The following is a 19,490-nucleotide window of genomic DNA, read 5'->3' as shown; positions in this document are numbered from 1 at the left end:
ATACAGACACATCTTAGATTATAATTGTAGTGGGCTTAATAGTGAATGTCAGAGAGAGAGAGAGAGAGAGAGAGAGAGAGAGAGATCTCAACTTTTTGAGCTAGCAAGTTTATAACTTAAACCATAACCTCAATGGCATTAAGTTTTAAAAGAAGTGTTACTGAATATGTTAAAGTGTAGTGAAAAGCTTCTAATCATGTAATTATTTAAAATTTTTAAAAATGATGATTAAAAAATAACAATTCTTCAAAGCATAAAAATTTGCTCCAAAGAAGTGGCATTTAAAGTCTTATTTATGATCAATTTGTTATTAAGTAGCTAGAGTTATTTAATGTTATTTCGATGTTTCTCCAAAACAAAGCTGAAGACGGTGTTAGAAGTTTTCTGAGTAATTTAGTGGATGAATGAATTAATGAAACAAAAATTTAGAAGTGTTTCTGGAATGCAGCTGAAGGAGAAAGTTGCAAATTTTAGCTTATGTTGGAAAGTAAGTCACTTTCCCATCCTTTGAAAGAAAGCAGGTGTCAGCAGGCTAGAATTTTGCATCTTGAAAGTGTACATTTATAGAAGAATTGAAACCACAAAAATTTCATGCCATTACAGATGTGTAAATGCTTACACTTGCACAGTGACAGCTAAGGGTGGCTGATGAAATCACTTCCACACCTAACCACGGTAGCACAGTCTGCTTGACCACAGTCAAAAAAAGCACAAATCCTTTTGTTAGCTATTATTATAAATGCTGATTTAAAGCTTTGTAATTCGATATTATTACTTTCTTAAACTAATAACATGACCAACAATGCTCTCTGATAAACTTGATGACATTTAAATTGTGAAATGCTATTCCACCTCCTCCACTTCCTTAAATTACCCTACTCCAGTCTCACAGTAATCAATGCAACGCATGCAAATAGGAGACTGCATTCTCTCCATGTATCCTTAAAAGCCCACTCAGCAGTTTGTGCTGTAGCACCATGCTGCAGCATCCCTGCACTTGAACTTGGGAATAGGCTTTCCAGGACTGCAGGCAGAGCCCTTACCGCATTCCTTCTGAACCTCATCTTGCCTCTCGGGGGATTTGCTTCTGCCATCTCGCCTATACACAATTACACTCTTCTTTTCCGATTGTCAGCGCAACATTGATGAATTACAAGCTGCTTCTTGGGTGGTATTTGAAAACAGCAGCCAAAAATCTCTATCAAACAAAGCTACTGCGGCTGCTTCCATTACCACAGTGGCAGAGCTGAAAAAAAAAAAAAAATCCACTATCCCTGATTAGTCAGCTGACAGATTCTTCCCTGCTGCTCATTGTAATTCAGAGTTGACACAGTCTCCCAACTACTTAGCCCAATTGAACCTTGTGGATTAACGGGTGCTGGACTGTTCAAGAAGATCAGGCATGTTCTAACAGTGGAAGAATGAAAAAAAAAAACAACACTCTCTTCCTAAGAACAGTCTGCATAGGACTGGCTTTCTCTGCGCAGTTAGATTTTTTTAAGGTGGAATGCTAAGATCCCTTGTGAAGGTAGCACTCACTCATATCTTTTACTCTTGTCGCACCCTGGTCTGAGAATTAAATTTCAATTCTGTACTGTTTTACTACATTATATTCTGGGTTTAAGTATTAAGAACGGTTACAGTTTAAGTCTTACCCTGATAATGATCTAGAAAGAGGACTGGAGAGATGGCTCAGCAGTTAAGAGCACTGGCTGCTCTTACAGAGGACCCAGGTTCAGTTCCCAGCATCCATGTGGCAGCTGACAACCATCAGTAACTCCAGTTCCAGGGAATCTGACACTCTCTTCTAGCACAGTGCATTTACAATATGCAGGCAAAACACTCATACACATAAAATAAAAATAAGCAAATAATAATAATGTAGAGCATAACATGCATGCAAACTTTTTAAAACCTTCAAATTAACCTTCCCCCCAATTAGCTAAATGAGAGCATTTTGAATATTCTCACCACAAAGAAATAATGTTTAATGTGATAGATATGTCATTATACAACATACATACATATATGAAAACATCGCATCTTCCCCATTAATATGTAAATTTATTAGGTGTCAATGTGCAATAATTTTAAGTGTCTCTTCTCATTAATTATGAAGCCTAATTGTTTATTTGGGAAACTCTAAGTTAAGGAATTCAAATTGAACTGTGCCATTTTTTATGTTTTATTTATTATTTTTATTTTATGTGTATGAGTGTATTGCTTGCATGCATATAATTGCACCCATGTTGCGCAATGCCTCCAGAGGTCAGAAGAGGGCATCAGATCCCCTGGAACTGGAGTTAGGGCAGTTGCCACGTGGATGCTGGGAATTGAACATGGGTCCTCTGCAAGAACAACTAGTGTTCTTAACCCTTGAGTCATTCTCCAGCTCCTGTATCATCTTATATTGAAGTACAGATGATGCTCAATGGTACAGCACTTGCCTAATATGCATGAGGCCCTAGGTTCTATCCCTAGGACCAGAAAAATATAGCAAGGGTTAAAGTAATAGACCATGAACAGTTATCCCTGTTGTACAATGGTTACTTTTACCCTAAGTCCTTCCTGAATGCCAGTTTTTCCTAATGAAATTAACTAGTATTCCACCCTCATCTTTATTTCAAACAGTGCCCAACAGCTATTGATGGTTGAGATATAATTAACATGCTCTTTGAATATGGGTATAGAAACTATATCAAAAGCAGAAACAATAAAAATATTGAAAAGAAACAACTCCAGAAATTTTGGATTGCTTCTGTATGAGTGTGTGTTTGTGAGTGTGTGCACACACTCACGTGCATGCACAGAGGCCAGAGGAAGATGCTGGGTGCCCTGCTCTATCACTCTCTGCCTTGTTTCCTTGAGACAGAGTCTCTCATTAAACATGGAACTAAGCTGGCAGCCACGGAGCTCCATTGATCCTCCTGTGTCCACCCCCCACAGAGGTGGAGTCTAGGGATTTGAACTCAGGTTCTCATGCTTATACAGTAATTGCTCCTACCCACTGAACATGGTTCATACCTCCCCACTGGGGGAGCAGCTCTAGGAAAACAAAATGTGGGAATTCACTTCCCAAGAAACCAATCATTATCCCTCTATTGACCTCAAGTTGATAAGATCAACACTTAATCTTTTGTTTCTATTTTGTTAGAAAATAAAACATTTATTCCAAGCAATCTGTCTTAATAAAAATAAAACTTTACCAAAAGACAATGTCATGTGCCAAATAGTCAGTGAGAATCGATTTAAGCAAGCAGATGCTATTTTGCTCAAAAGACAGAGAGCTAGGCAGTAAGAAATGTTTTATTGGCCAGGAATGGTGGTATATACTTTTAATCACAGCATAGGCAAAGACACACAGATCTCTGAATTGAAGGCCAGCTTTGTCTACATTGCAAGCTCTAGGTCAGCTAGAGCTACACAGTGAGACCTTCTCTCAAAAAAGTTTTATTCCAAGAAGGACTATATTTAGCAGAAAAGGACTGCTTATGGGCATAAACTAAAGTTTACTTAACAAATCCAAAGACCAATCCTAAAACGCCACAGCAAGGGAAAATGGCCTTTACTTCATTGGGCCCTATTGATACAGCTCAATAGTATATGAAGGGCAGATATATTCACTCCAAAGGAATTTTATTTAAATAAAAAAAAACACTGAATTTAGTTGTATATACATAATCCATAAAACAAAAAAAATACTCAAAATTTCAATTCTTGCTCTGGATTTTTAGTTATTTAGCTATCTGACCTGGGATTTATTGCATATCCTTTCCAGAGAATAGGTATCAGCCAGGCATGGTGCCTCACACCTTTCACCTCAGCACCCGGGAGGCAGAGGCACGAAGATCTCTGTAAGACCGAGGCCAGTCTGGTCTGCGTAGTGAGTTTCAGGTCAGCTGGAGCTACACAGTAAGTTCTAGGCTAGCTGGGGTTACATAGTGAGACTCTGTCTCAAAACACAAAACAAAACAAAAAAATAAAAATGAAAAAAGTGGGGAGGGATGGAGAGATAGCTCTGGTTAAGAGCACTGGCTGCTCTTATAAGAGACCCAGATTTGGTTCCAAGCACCCACATGGTGTCTAACAATCACCCATAACTTCAGTTCCAGGGAATCTAATGCCCTCTTCTCATTTCTGCAGGCACTACATGCATGTGCTGCTCTTACATACATGCAGGCAATACACTCATACATATAAAATAAAAATAAAACATAAATACATGTGTATATAAAACGCCCCCAAAGAACATGTATCAGTGTACTTTCAGCATAGATCACACAAATTTTGATGCATGACTACATTTATTAATCAGGAAATAAGGAGTATAAATGCTACCTAATAAATACAAACACTTTTGAGAAGAAAAATACTTACATGAAGGCTTTATGTGACTGTTGTTTGAGACAGGGTCTCCTACAGCCCAGGTTGGCCTCAAATCCATTATGTAGCTGAGTATGACCTTGAACTTCTTATCTTCCTGTCTCTACCTTCTGAGTGCTAGGTTTACAGGAATATACCACCATGTCTGTCTTATGTGGCGCTAGAGCTGGAACCCAAGACTTTGTAGGTAAGTACTCTACCAATTATTTTATCCCTAGTCTCGCTCTTTTATTTTAATAACTTGTTTGACTTTTGTGTTTCCTTCTTTCTATTTTATGATGATTCGTGTTAACTGCCAACATAACAAAATCTAAAATCACCCGGGTGATGTGCCTCTGGTCATGTCTAGGGGATTATCTATTTTTTAAAAACATAAGTTATGGGGCTGGAGAGATGGTTCAGTGGTTAGGAGCTCTGGCTGTTCTTGTAGAAGACCCAGGTTTGAATCCCAAAACCCACATGTTGGCTAACAACCATCTGTAATTCCAGTTCCAGGAAATACAATGCCTTCTTCCATCTTCCACAGACACATAAAAATAAAATTAAAGAAATCAAAAAATTTTAATAAATTTTTTTTAAAAAATTTAAATGTATGTGAGTATATTGCCTGCACGCATTTAAGTGCACCTGTGTCATACAATGCCCAGGGAGGTCAGAAGAGGGCACTGGATCCTCTGGAACTGGAGGTATGGACAATTATTAACCACCATGTGGGTGCTGGGAACCAAACAGGTCCTCTGTAAGAGTAGCCAGTGTTCTTAGCTGCTGAGCCATCTCTCCTTCCCCTAGGGGATTATCTTGATCGTGTTAATTGATGTGGGAAGCCCCACCCTCTGTGGTCCATACCCTTCCCTAGACAGGGAATCCTTGCCACCCTCTGTGGTCCATACCCTTCCCTAGACAGGGGATCCTAGACTGTGGAGAAAGTGCATTGAGCACTAGCATGTATGTATCTTCTGGCTGAGGATGTGATGTGATCTGCTACCTCAAGCTCCCACCACTCTGACTCCCCTGCTATGATGCACTGTAGCCTACAACTGTGAGGTTAAAAAAAAAAAAAAAAACCTTTCTCCCTTAAGTTGCTTTTGTCAGAGTAGCTTATTACAGCAACAAGATAAGAAGTTAGGACGTACCGTTTATCATTAAATACCTCCTTTAAACAAATAACAGAAAAACACTGCAAAATCACACCCAAAAGGAATAATCTATGACATATATGAAACAAATGATCTCACTTATTTTGCCATTACGTCTGTCTTTGAGTGCTAGTATTATTTATGTTCATTGACAAAATAATATAGCAAGAAAGTACTGATTCAGAATTTCAATAACCTAGATTTTTATCTTGTCTTTACAACTAAATCAACTCCCTCAGGTGAGTGGCCTCTGATTCAGTCAGGAGAAAAAGAAAAAACTTCAGAGGACAGAAGCAAAAAGATCCGGTGTGGTGTTATACAGGAGGCAACAAGAGATAGAAGGATTTTGAATGGTCTCACCATAATGAAATGACACGTTTGAGGAGACAGCTATTCTTGCCCTGGTTTAAACATTATATAGTATTTGTAGATGCATGAAACATCACATGATAATCCATAAATATGTACAACTTCTGTTTTTACATGTCATCTTAAAAATAAATATTCCCATTTTATCATTTATTGTTGAGCTTTCTGTTTTTGCAAAATAAAGCAATAGAAACAAATGAAAAGTAAAAGAATTTCACATGGTTGATATTATTTGAATCACAAACAAAAAGTATATTGAGCCTCAGCAATTCTGCTCTGATAGAGGAAGTAGGCCACATGAAGCAACCACAGATATCCCCAAATTTGTCAGCTCTGAAGAACTCTGACCTCATCTACCTGCTTTTCAGTGAAAGGGACGCATCACATCACAACCTCCTGGAGATCCTAATAATGTGAATGTCTCGATCATGTGCAGGATTGTATTTCTCACAATACTTCTTTTAGGAGAACTGTTTTCTCTCTCTGAATCTTGGAAAAGTGAGAACCACATTCCAGTTAGGGAGACATGTCATTTTAGAGGACTCACTCCATCCTAGGAAAACCAAGCCTAGATAGAAAGACACACACTAAAACGTCAAGAAGTGCTTATCTCTGGGTGGTTGGATTAGTGACTGGTTTTAAACTTCTTTATACTTTTCCACATATAATGGGTATAGAATACAGCTATTTCCATTTTCCAAAAGGTCCTATAAAATATATGCCTTGCTCTGAAAGGCATAGAGAGCCATGAGTCTTTCCTCGCTCATAACTTGAACAATCAACTACTCATTCTTTCCCACTAGAATTTACATTGGGTGGGAAGCTGTTTACCTCAGTCTCCTCATAAAGTCTTCTTACTTTCTCCTCATTATCTCATTGCTATTTATTGTCTCCATCAATATCAAAATAACCCATACTTCCATACTGTTAAGTATACATAAAACAAGAAAAGAATTTGTTATGGAGTGCATGGTACTTACTGAGATTTTCTGGAGAGAAATTTTGAGAGAAGACCATGTATCCAGTCTTCGATCCAGAATAATAGTGAATCGGGAGTCAGATCCATTTTCCCTACAAGATAAAAGGAAATAATTTTTAAATAATAACCTGCCTTTTCTATATCTGTATTTATAATTATTCATTTATATTTGATGTTTGACTGAACACAAGCTTAGATCAATTATAAAATACTATCTTAAAAAGTTAATTGAAGGAGGGTGTGGTGATTCCTCATGGATTTAATTGCAGCACTTGGGAGGAAGAGGCAGGCAGATCTCTATAAGTCTGGGGCTAGTCTTGGATCATATCCCCAGTGGATATAGGGAACTACTGTTCTGTCATATTAATTTATCATTGTGTTAGGGTTGCTTTTAAGATTGCCAATATTTAACTGAAGAGATGGCTCAGCAGTGTTTACAAGCATTAGCTGCTCTTGCAGAGGACCTCGGTTTGGTTCTCAGTACCAACATGGTAGCTAACAACCATTCACAACTCTAGTTCCAGGGGATCTGACACCCTCTTCAGGCCTCTGTGGGCATTGCATGCATATGGTATATTTACATACATGCAGGAAATACACTTATACACATAAAATAAAAAAAATAGTTTTTAAAAGACGTTATGAGTATTGCTAGGCAGCATACCTTTATACTAGCATTTGGCAGTCAAAGGCAGGTAGATCTCTGCTAATTTGAGGCCACCCTGGCCTATATAGTGAGTTCCAGGTCAGTCAGGGCTACATAGTGAGCTTCCATCTCAAAAAAAAAAAAAAATCTCACTTTTATCTTTCCTGAGCATGGTGACACACGCCTTTAACCCCAGCACTCAGGAGGCAGAGGCAGACAGATCACTGTGAATTTGAGGTCAGCCTGGTCTAATAGGAAATTCCAGACTAGGCACCACTATATGAGACCCTGTCTTAAATAAGTAAATAAATAAATAATAGTTTATCTTCAAAACAAACAAAATTTCTAAGGAAGGTTTTGAGTGGTGTGTGTATATGTGTATGTGAGCATGCACACACATGTGTGAGGTATGTGGGTAAGTGCACCTTTGTGTACACACAAAGAGAAGACTAAGGCATGGGTTTCCTCCTGTCTATGGCCCCCTCATAACTCGTGTAACAGTTGTAGAGGGGACATCCATCTTGTTATGTGGGTGCTGAGATCTGAATAGCAGTCCTAATAATTATACAGCAAGCATTCTTACCACTGAGCCATCTCTCTGGTCCCTCTAAAGGAGATATATTAAGCTTATCATATACTAGTTCAAAATGTCTTTACTATCAAGTCATTCTGCCTACCATCTTCCAACAACATTGCTGAATCTACGATACAGTCTTCTTACTTTATCATCAAACAAAATGAAGAATGGCTGTCTTCACTGTTGGGAAAGATGATTTCCTTTCATGTATGATAGTCATGCTTAGCCTAGGCTCTTCTTCCTCAGGAATACAAGCAATTCGAGACCTGCAGTTTTGGTTACATAGATCCTCAGTATATTTTTAAGTGTCTATCAGCCTCCCTTTCCCTTATATTTTTCTACTCTGAAGGGAAGTCTACTTGTTACACGCAATAACAATAATAACTATACCAACGAGCAATCTTCATGTTCTAAGCTTCAAGTGGGTATTTGATACAAAACAAAATTTTAGAATGTAATGAAGTACTATACCTTGCAACAGCCGTCAGGTATTTGAGCACTTTTGCTATTATATCCTCTGGGATGCATCTGAAATTGCAGTTTTCTGGAAATGTAATGATCCAAGCATTGTCCCGTCCCCGGCCACCTAAAATAACCAAATCCACCAAATTGTCAATTTATGTGACAAAACAAGATGAGGATTTTTAGATTTTAAAAAAGATGATTATGAGAATAATAATTTCCATATAAACCAAAATAATGATACATTCCTGATTATGTTTTAAAAATAGCAAATTGGTTCCAAAACCAAAACTAGAAGGACAACATGAATAAATAAGTCAGGAGGGAAATGTATGTGATAAGCATAAGAAGGATGGCTGAAGAAACAGCCGATCCTCAAACAAGGGAGGTTAAGAAACAAATTTCTACATCAAGGCTATGAGCCTGAATTCCAAATGAGAGCCAATTAGTAGTTTGATAGCAAAAGAAAACTTCATAAATGACCACATGGAGTCATGGTAAGCATGATAGAAAATGGTACAAAACAAGTAAATTATCTGAATGTTACAGTTAAATCTCAAAGGCTGGGACTGGGAAGATGACTCAGTTGGTGGGTAAAATGCTTGCCACACAAGCATGAGGAACCGAACTGGATCCCTCAGAACTCATTTAAAGAAGAGCTTGGGTACATTCACTTCTAATCCCAGCCTGGGAAGTTGGAGAAAGGTGGGTCCCTGAGGTATGCTGGCCAGCAGTCTAGCTGAATAGTCAAGCTCCAGAGACTGCCTCAAAGGATATTGTGGAAAATGATTGAAAAAAGCACATAATATCAACCTTTAGCCTCCACACATGTACACACACACACACACACACACACACACACACACAATCCAAGATAATTAGCCTGAATGTCAGTAAGAAACATACATGTAAAAGTACAAATGAACCACAAGCAGAAGGATGGAATCTGCCTTGCTATACTGTTCAATATTAGACAAACTAGATTTCAGAACCAAGGATATTACTAGATATAAAAATGTTCATTTGAAAGGCTGGAGAGATGACTTAGCAGTTTAGAGTGCACACTGCTCTTACAGAGAACTAGAATTCATTTCCTAGCACCCACATCAGGCAGCTCACAAACACCTGCAACTCCAGCTTCAGGGTTCCAATACCCTCTTCTGGCCTCCGTGTACATCTGAATACATGCGTACTTACAAATAGACCACACACACACACACACACACACTCACTCACACTTTTTTGTCTTTTTGAGACAGGGTCTCCCTATAGCCCCAACTAGCCTGGAACTCACTTTGTAGACCAGGGTGGCCTTGAACTCACAGAGATCTGCCTGCCTCTGCCTCCCAAGTGCTGGGATTACAGGCATGCGCCACTACACGAACAATTTTTTTAAGTACAATGAATCTTTGTTAGAAAACTAATCTGATGCCAGGAGTGGTGAGAGTTCAAGATCAGCCTGGTCTACATATAGAGTTCCAGGCCAGCTGGCACTATAGGGAGACCCTGTCTTAAAAAGACCAACAACAATAAAAAAGGCATATCTGATCATTTTAAATGGTTGATTTATCAAAGCGACATAATCCTAAATGTTTATGCACCTAGTCATAGAGCTGTGAAGCACAGGAAGTAAAACTGAGCACCAGAAATTTCACTGCCCAGCCCTCAATATTTGACAGAACATAAACAAAATCAATCTCAATCTGTGTTTTTCTCCCCTTCCCGACCTGAACAAATGAGTGAGCACTCTTCTTAGAGACAGAGTCATCTAATATTTATGTAAAGTTCATCTATCAATGGAAATGATCCATGACTCCTCTAAGAGTAATTATCACTGACTGACTAATCTACTAAATTTTAATCTATTAAACTTATTACCAATGAGCACTGTACTAGATAGCACATGTATGATAAATGCACAAAGGGGATCTCTTTATTCAAAATTGGGAGGTTTATATCATCCTCCACTGGAAACATTTTTTGAAAGAAAGTACAAGCAGAAATATTTTATAAACAACAACGAACTATCAGAGAAAGAAGGAAAAGTGAGGAGAAGGATGTAGATGGGAGCAACAAGCCTTGAGGTTAGTTCCATTCAGAACACAGTGTAGACAACACTGAGCTCTGGAAGTGTAGATCAGTGGTAGGACACCCGAGTGAAGCAAAAGCACTTCAGACATGAGAGCTCTACCACTGAGCTACACATAGCCCCTGTCTGGGAAGAACTGACTTTTTAATTTAATTTTTTTTTTGAGACACTGTCTGACTATGTGTCCCTAACTGGCCCAGAACTTGCTATATAGACCAGGCTGGCCCTGAACTCACAAAGATCCTCTTGCCCCTGGCTCCCAAGGACTGGACATTTTCTTGTTTTGAAGCCAAACTTTTCCAAAAATCTGACCAGTGACAAAAAATGAAAGGATTCCATAGTAACGTTTCTCCTAGCATATATTGCTCTTTAACAGCAATATGTACAAGAAACAAAACATAGAAGCAGCCAATGAGCCATCAAAGGATGAATAAATAAAATCATGTGGCATGTATATATGATGAAATATCATTCAGCTGTAAAGAAAGAGATTCCAGCACGTGGTACAGCATCGGTGAACCATGAGAACATCATACTTGATAAAAGAAGCTAGTCACCAAATCAAAGATACCACATGCTTTCACTTATGTAGGAATCTAGGCTAGTCAAGTCTACAGAGGCAGAAAGGAAAATGGTGATTTCCCATGGGATTATGGGGGATGGGAATGGAATGGGAGTTACTACTCAACAGATACAGAGTTTCAACTTTACAAAATTAAGGCATTTTAGGGGGGATGGTCAGGTGGCTCAGTGGTTAGATCCTTGTGTTCTTGCCAAGAATCCAGGTTCAGTTCCCAGAACCCCCATGGTGGCTAGCAACTTATGAGTAACTCCAGTTCCATGGGATCCAACATCTTCTGTTCCCCAAAGGAATGACATACACATTGTGAGGTTACCTATCTGCAGGCTCATAAACATAAAATAAAAATGACATATTTTTAAAAGAGTTCTGGAAATTGGGCGTGGTGGAGCTTGTGTACAACCCCAGAGAGGCAGGAGGATCGTGAATTCAAGGCCAGCCTGGGCAACATAAGAAGACCCTGCCTAAAGATGTATGTTGGTGATGGCTGCAAAAAAATACAAATAAATATACTTAATTCCAGATAGCTGTGCTCTTTGAAATGGTTAAGATGATAAACTTCATATGTATTTAACAACATTTAAAACTGTGTAAAATAAAACTTATAAAATTAAAGTATACACAGTTGAGAAAAGCAAACTTTATCTTGTCTAAGTGAAATCCTTTAAAAAAAATACTTAAAATGTTGCTTGCCAACATTTGTTGGAGCTACCATAGTAGAGAATAAACTGTCAAAAAACCTACTATAACTGCTAACTTCCCATCCAGTCTGCAACCACCCAAGACACGCACTTAGATTTCCCTGTTATGGATATCTGAAGACTTGACCTGAAGGCCAAGTGTACAAGAGTGGTAAGGTTGGGGATTTTTTAATGATTTATTTATTTTTATTTGAACAAGTGTTTTGATTGCCAGTATGCTTTTATCGATATGTGTGTAGTGCCTGCAATGGCCAGAAGAGGACAACAGAGCTGCCATGTGGGTGCTGGGAGTTGAACCCGGCTCCTCTGGAAGAACAGCAAGTGCTCTTATCCCCTGAGCCACCTCTCCAGCACCATAAGGTTGGTTTTAATCACTTAATTATGCTTAAAAGCTCTTAATTTTTCTGAGTGTCCATTTGCTTAGTAACTAGATGCATAATATATTAAAGTTTATTAAAATGTTTCTCAAGCTAATGCACATATGTGTGTATATGTATATAAGTATTAGAAGAGCAAGCTATCTGTATAAATGTCAAATGAACTCTGCTGACCCATTCATATATTTATCTGCACTTAAATACATGATAAAATTTGCTTACCAGACAGGAAGGCAATGTCTTGCATTAAGAAATGATTGATGTCCTTTAACCAGAAGAGCAGCTCAGTTTCTATAACAAATAAGAGAGGAAACAACACCAATGTCAAAGTGCAACTAGAACCACACAGGAATTCTCAGTGTGCTCAACGGAAGTCTGGGGTCCTTGGAGATTTGTGTCTGCAGACACATCATCAGCAATCCTCGCCTCTTTCCTCCCTCAGCTACAGGAAAAGATATCCATACTCTTAACAACATCACTGGGCACACAGAGCCAGTGACCTGCTTTTCAGAATCTTTGTCTGGAACACAAGCTACTCTTGCTCATCAGAAAACCATCGACAAGGTACAGACAGCAGGACATCCGGATTTCTTTGGAGGGTAGTCATACATTTATTATAGCATATTGCCTTCTAATGGTATCTTTCACTACACAGAACTTTGTTAGAAATTACGAAGCACTTTTAGGATTTTTTATAATCTTATTGGGGGGGGCAGGAGAGATTGTTCAGTGGTTAGGAGCACTAACTGCTCTTACAGAGAAACCAGGTTTGGTACCCAGCACTCTCGTGGTAACAACCACACATAACTCCAGTTCCAGGGGAACTAATACCCTCTTTTGACATCTGTGGGCATTGCATGACACATGTGCACTTACATATATGCACAGAATATACTCATACACAAAATATAATTAATAAAATATTTTTAAATAAAAATAAAATCTTATTGGATCCCAAAATACCCCTAAGGTAAGTATTATTATCCAATAAGTCAGGAAGAGATTATAGTACAGTGTTTTACCATATGGGCTTCTGAGTAAGACAAACCTGTATTCAAATCCCGTTTGCTGCACTAAGTAGCTATACAAAGTTGAATGGGCGAGTTTCTTAAGACTCATTGCATCTCAATTTCCTCATCTATAACCTATTTCACACACAGAGTAATGTGCACAGTAATGTGAAGGAGCTGGCATAACAATGGGTACTCAGTAAACAATGGCAGTTTAAGTCACTTTTATCACTGCTTTTTGAAACAATGTCTCTGCCCTGCTCCATTGCCTCTGTTGCCCTAGATCTTAAAACACTGGCTTGCAATGTTCAAATCTACTGAACACTATAGGGGCCAAAAGGCAAAGTCCATTATCTGCCTCTGTCCACGAACAAGGATAACTTTTTAAAAGAAAATAGGTCATTGAACTAGGCTATTTTGGATTGCTGGTTTTAATGCCCGTGGTTCTACGCTTCCACATCTCTTATTGAAGCCATACTTTCCACTTGCTTTCTGATATAAAGAACCTTCAAAGTCATGGTATTTGGTGGTGTCAGACTGATGACATCCCCTGCTTAGAGCTTCTCAAAGCATCCCATATAGATGTGCTTTATCAAAGGCCCTCCTCAAAGGAATTAAACCAGTTTCCAATGAGTAAAATAGTGAATCCTATGGAACAACCCACACAATTGGATACATAAAGCAATGAATTGGCATATTTACTTTCATAAAATACAAGCCATTAAAAACATATAATTGGGGGCCCATGAAGAAAGAGCTCAGTAGATAAAAGCGCCTCTTGTCAAGCCTGATGACCTGAGTTCAATCTCTAGGCCCCACATGGTAGAAGGAAAGAACTGACTCCTACAAGTTATGATTTGCCCCTTGACCCCACATGAGCACTGTGGCATGTACCCCCTCACCCCCCAACACACACACATGCACATAAAATAAATATGTAGTAACTTTTAATGTAACTGATCAGAATATAAAAACTAATTCTCAAAAATGTCTTTATTTAATATTTGTATATCTATACACATGTATTTAGATTCCTAGTATATTCCAAACCAAGGCATACACATTAACATCTGCATTTATTCCTCCAATATTTTGTTGTCTCATATAAAAGAATGTGTTTATCACAGTCACAGTCAATGTATCACACAGTGACATTTTTAGATATGGAGATATAAGAGAAGGATGATGAAATAAAGGACAAGAATTTTCTCTGTCCCCACAGTCTTGCAAAAGTGGTAATGGTCTACAGTTTAAATAAAAGAAGTCAGGTATGGTTGGTGCATGTCTTTAATCCCAGCACTTGGGAGGCAGCAGCATGTGAATCTTTGTGAGGTCAAGGCCAGTCTGGTCTACACAGTGTCTTTTAGACCAGCCAGGACTACATAGTGAGACTGTCTCAAGCAAGCGAACAAATAAATAGCATTAGAACATAAAAGTAACCTTTCAAAAGAAACAAAGATTTCTCTCCTCCCTTGAACGGCAACAGCAATATCTATAAAGATAAATTCATTTTACATCAGATGGCAAACAAAGTACTAACAAGTATTAACTTGACTCTTCCTGTACCATTCAGATGATTGCAGAACTCTAAAAATGATGTCTTGGAGCATAAAGCAAAAAGCCATTGGGCTGAGAGTAGAAAGCCACGGGCTTTGTTTATCTCAGCCGCTGAGTTGCACTGTAACCTTGAACAAGTCACTCGGGCATCCTTCCCCATGTTACCTCCACTTTAGGGTTGTATAGCAGATGGTTTTTAAGGTGCCTTACATTCTAAGAGAGCCAACAATATGGAAAAATCCACATAGATAAGAAAAATATACTAGTTCTTGATCCCTAAATGTCTCCCACAAATGTACCAGGAAAATAACATTTCCTTACTAATGAAGAGGGATGAAATGAGGGTTAAAAGAGATGGTATCGCTTTAAGGAACACTCTAGATTAACATCAGACTGAAGGGAGAAGAACTAACACAAGAAAGGCAACAAAGACATGGGGCTATCACTGAGCTGCCACAGAGGACAAGGTGAGACTGTTGCTGAAAACAAAAAGGTGGAGAACAGTAGATTCCTAGATTTAGAGAAAGTCATGATGCTGAGCTATACCTTGCTTTGAATCCAAGGCTCTTGCATCTCTACTCAGATTTCTTCATGTGGCAAAAAGTAAAAATGAATGATTCATAATTTTTCTCTCGCTGACTCTAAATTCTCCAATTCCAGAGCTTAAGAAATTTAAAAAAGCTTGGGGATGTAGCTCAGCTGGTGGAGTGCTTGCCTCGCGTGTATGAAGTCATGGGACCCATCCTCAGCACTGAGTAAACCAAGTATGCTGCTGTACATCTGTAATCCCAGCACCTCGGAGGCAGAGACAGGTGGGAAGGAAGTCCAAAGTCATACTTAGATACATAATGAGTGTGAGGTCGGCATAGGCTGCATGAGACCCTGTCCCCAAAATTATATATTTTTTCAAATATATATATATATATATATATATGCACTCAGTGGTTAAGAGTACTGGCTGCTCTTGCAGAGGACTCAAGTTTGGTTCCCAGCATCCATATGGTGGCTAATAACTGCCTATACTTCCAGTTCCAGGGGATCTGACTCCCTCTTCTGGCTACTACAGACATTGTACAACATGGATGCACTCATATATGCATGGAGATAAAGTATTCATACACATAGAATAAAAATAAATTTAAAGTTAATTAAATTATATATAAGAAGCTGGAGAGATTGTACAATGGTTAAGAGCACTGGCTGCTCTGACAGAGGACCTGAGTTCAGTCCCCAGCACTGACATGGCGTCAAGAGCTGTCCATAAGTCAAGGTCAAGGGAATTGGTCACCCTCTTGTAAGTCTCACAAATATTGTACACATGGATATACTTACATGCATGTAGGCAAAACACTCATGCACATAAAATTTTAAATATATATATATATATATATACTCTTGATCACAATACTGCACTAAGCCCACATTACAGCATCTTCCTTAATGACAGAACACATGTTTTACAGGAGCTGGTCTAGCTGCCTCATGTAGGAAGTTCCTTTACACACAAATAACTGGGACTACTTGCTAAACCCCAAAAGTTGGTTGGGAAGCCAAATAAAGGTTGATATTGGACAAACACCGTCATCCAGCAGATCTGCAGTTAAGTGTTGCACTGTGAAACCTTGTACTTGTATACCTAAACAATTTGGCACAAACTGAAAACCAAAGCTGAGAAAAGTCCTTGCAGTTTATTCATAGTAAACATAAAAAGCTGGCATCAGACTCTTATCTTGATCATAAAGTTGCAAACAGTAAGCTTAGAATTTAATTCTGTATAAGGTACAGAAATGAATATATTTGAGGTGGTACGCAGAGGAAAGGAGGTATATCCACACATCGGTTAATCTATTTTTCATTGTGTCAGTTGCAGAAATAAAGAGCATGTGTCATCATGGTACGTGGTACGTGTTCAAGCTCATAAAGATGTATTTTGTATTCATTTTATTTTTTAAAATGGGGTCTGATACAAACTAGGCTAGCCTCAAACTTGCTATGTATCCCAGGCTGGCTTCAACTATTTGTAATCCTGCTTCCACCTTCCAAGTGCTGGGATGACAAATGTGCACCACCACGCTTGGCTTTCATTGGCGTTTGAGCAAATATTTATTAAGAACCTTCTATGCACCAAATATTGTGCTACGGCATTCAGGATAGATGTTCTGGGGAAAAGAAAAGATTCAAATAAGTTTGTGAAACATTGAAGGTTAAACATATTAACATATTTCCTAGAAAATACATATGACACGTCATGACTTCTTGGGTATGGGCCATAGGTACATGTTCTACAAATCTACTTGATCAAGGTTCTTCTCCTTTGGTTGTTTTTGTCCCCCTCAGAAAAAGAAGACAAACGGAAAGAACATACAGAGAAAGGTACTTTGTTCAAAATGCCAGAATGATCTACAGGTAATATGGCTGCCATGGTAAGTAGAGAAGACCATTTACATCATCTCATTTCTGGTAGTGCTGAAACAAAGGCCAAGAAGCTCTGTGGTGAATCACTACACAGGACACTCAAGCATCCAGCTGGCTTAGAATCAATGCTATTTCAGGGCTTATTTCTGAGTCTGATTCCATGATAGAAGTGTAGATTACCATTTGAGAAATTTCAACTCTACTGAGCTGAGTAATGGCTCCCATGGAGAAAATGGTCATTTAAAAAATTAAGTAAATTGGTATCTACAAGCTTTCCCATTTTATAGAAAGCATTTTTACTTTAGATCCTTAAAGTGTAATAGCAATAATTCTAACCCTTGAGCTTATATTTTACAGTGACACTCTCTTGTGCCTATTTATCCCTTCTTGGTGGTTCTTATTCATATATGAAAGAAGAAAACTGATTCTGAACCATGCTACACACACACACACACACACACACACACACACACACCACAGACACCACAAGCCATTTAACCTAAGCACTAACAGACCATGGCAGATAAACAGCTTGAAGAGCAAATGCTAATATACTCACGTTTTACTAAAAATGAAACAAGAGTCAAAAACAAAACACATTAGAAAAACAGAAAGGAAAATAAATGGCTACCAGAAAGACGATGGTGATCAAACCAGTGACACCACCAATACAAAGACAGAGCAAGGGCATGAAATAAATGGTGAGTGACAGATATCATTCGTGGGGCCTTATCATTTGCCAGGCACCACACAAGACATTTAAAAGCACTTTTCTGGTCTTCAAACAGTCCTACAAGGTGCATATTAAAAGCCTCATCTTAAGATGAATCGGCAGGCTCAGAGAAGCTACCAGGCATGCACGTATTCACTCGAGTCCCCTATTAAACAACCTCCAGCTGCCAGGCACCTCTGGACTCAAAGGAGAATCTAAAAGAGATTCAGAAAAGGTTTCGCAGCATCACCTATCTGGTTTGCTGGCCCTCAGACAGGTCATCTGAAGACTGAACTCAGAAGAATTCACTCAATAGTTCTCGTGAAAATTATTAACTAGATAAAGCTTTATAGCCTCCATTCTTCCATGAATAGGTTTCTTCCCAAACCACATCAAAACTGTTTACAATCTTTTTGCAAGAAACTTCATTATTTTTACAGTCTGAAGTTCTTAACAGCAATGTTTTCTTTTAGCAATCATTTCTTTGAAAGTTCCCTAGGCTGATGTGTTAAAATTAGGTTTTGGTATGAGTCTCAAATCCTGCTGCAAGGCAGATAGCATTCTCTGAGTCCAAGTTTTTTTTCTTTTCAGTTTGAACAACAGATACTCCATACCATCTGTAAACAGTAAAGGCTTAGCACATGCAACAAAAAGTGTTCTCTTGACAAATGTTATGATTTAAAGATAAAATAAATAAAAGGGTAATTCTGAAACCATCACAAAACAAATTCCCATTAGATTACAATAGAAGAGTGCACTTTGTTCTTTAATAAAGGTATAGTATGAAAGTCTCACATAATTCAGTACTAGCAATGTAAAACCAAAATTCATGCTAAATCCTTCTTTTGCTAACACATACTAAAGTCTCTCTTCAATCCACGGTATTCAGTAAACATCTAGTGAATTCCTATTTGGCTCTCCTCTGCTAGGTGATGTGGCTCATCATAAAGCTCCTTACATCACAAAGGTTAAAAACTAATATTAGAACAGTGTGTGCTTATAATCTCCGCAAATGGGAGGCTAAGGTCAGAGGATTCCACATTCCAGGCCAGCCTCTGTCTTTAAAAAAGAAAGAGGGGGGGTCTGGAGTCGTGCTCAGGATGCTGAGGCAGGATAGCTGCTGAGTGTTTGAGGCCATCCTGGACTATAAAGTAAGTACCAGGCCAGCCTCAGCTACAGAGTGAGGCACTGTCTCAAAAAGGAAAAGAGGGGAGTGCAGTGGTGCACACTAATCCTAGCACTGAGAAGGCAGAGGCAGGTGAATCTGTAAATGTGAGGCCAATGTAGTTTACCTAGAGAGTTGTACGCCAGTCAGGGTACATAATGAGTGATACCCTGTGTTCCGAAAAGACAGAGACAGAGAGACAGAGAGCAAAGAAGGGGAGAGAGAGAGGGAGAGAGAGAGAGAGAGAGAGAGAGAGAGAGAGAGAGAGAGAGAGAGAGATAAACATGGGGAGAGAGATGGGTCGACAGATAAGAATACGCACCCTGCGAGGG

General features: G+C 38.7%; 1 protein-coding gene across 1 annotated transcript in view; it reads right to left on the bottom strand.

Moving 5' to 3' along the window:
* Mcf2 (MCF.2 cell line derived transforming sequence) overlaps window positions 1-19,490 on the bottom strand; it is a 118,337-nt gene that overhangs the window by 78,191 nt on the left and 20,656 nt on the right. Inside the window, exons 2-4 of the mRNA XM_029558015.1 lie at window positions 12,522-12,590; window positions 8,562-8,676; window positions 6,869-6,959 (exon numbers count right to left, since the gene is read on the bottom strand). Coding sequence (XP_029413875.1) covers window positions 6,869-6,959; window positions 8,562-8,676; window positions 12,522-12,590 — 275 coding nt within the window. The remainder of the gene's footprint in view (window positions 1-6,868; window positions 6,960-8,561; window positions 8,677-12,521; window positions 12,591-19,490) is intronic.

This window comes from Nannospalax galili, unplaced genomic scaffold (genome assembly GCF_000622305.1).
Source record: "Nannospalax galili isolate Female #2095 unplaced genomic scaffold, S.galili_v1.0 scaffold167, whole genome shotgun sequence".
Classification (NCBI taxonomy): Eukaryota; Metazoa; Chordata; class Mammalia; order Rodentia; family Spalacidae; genus Nannospalax; species Nannospalax galili.
Note: the sequence above shows the minus strand (reverse complement) of the source record. Positions and strands in the feature narration are given on the sequence as shown.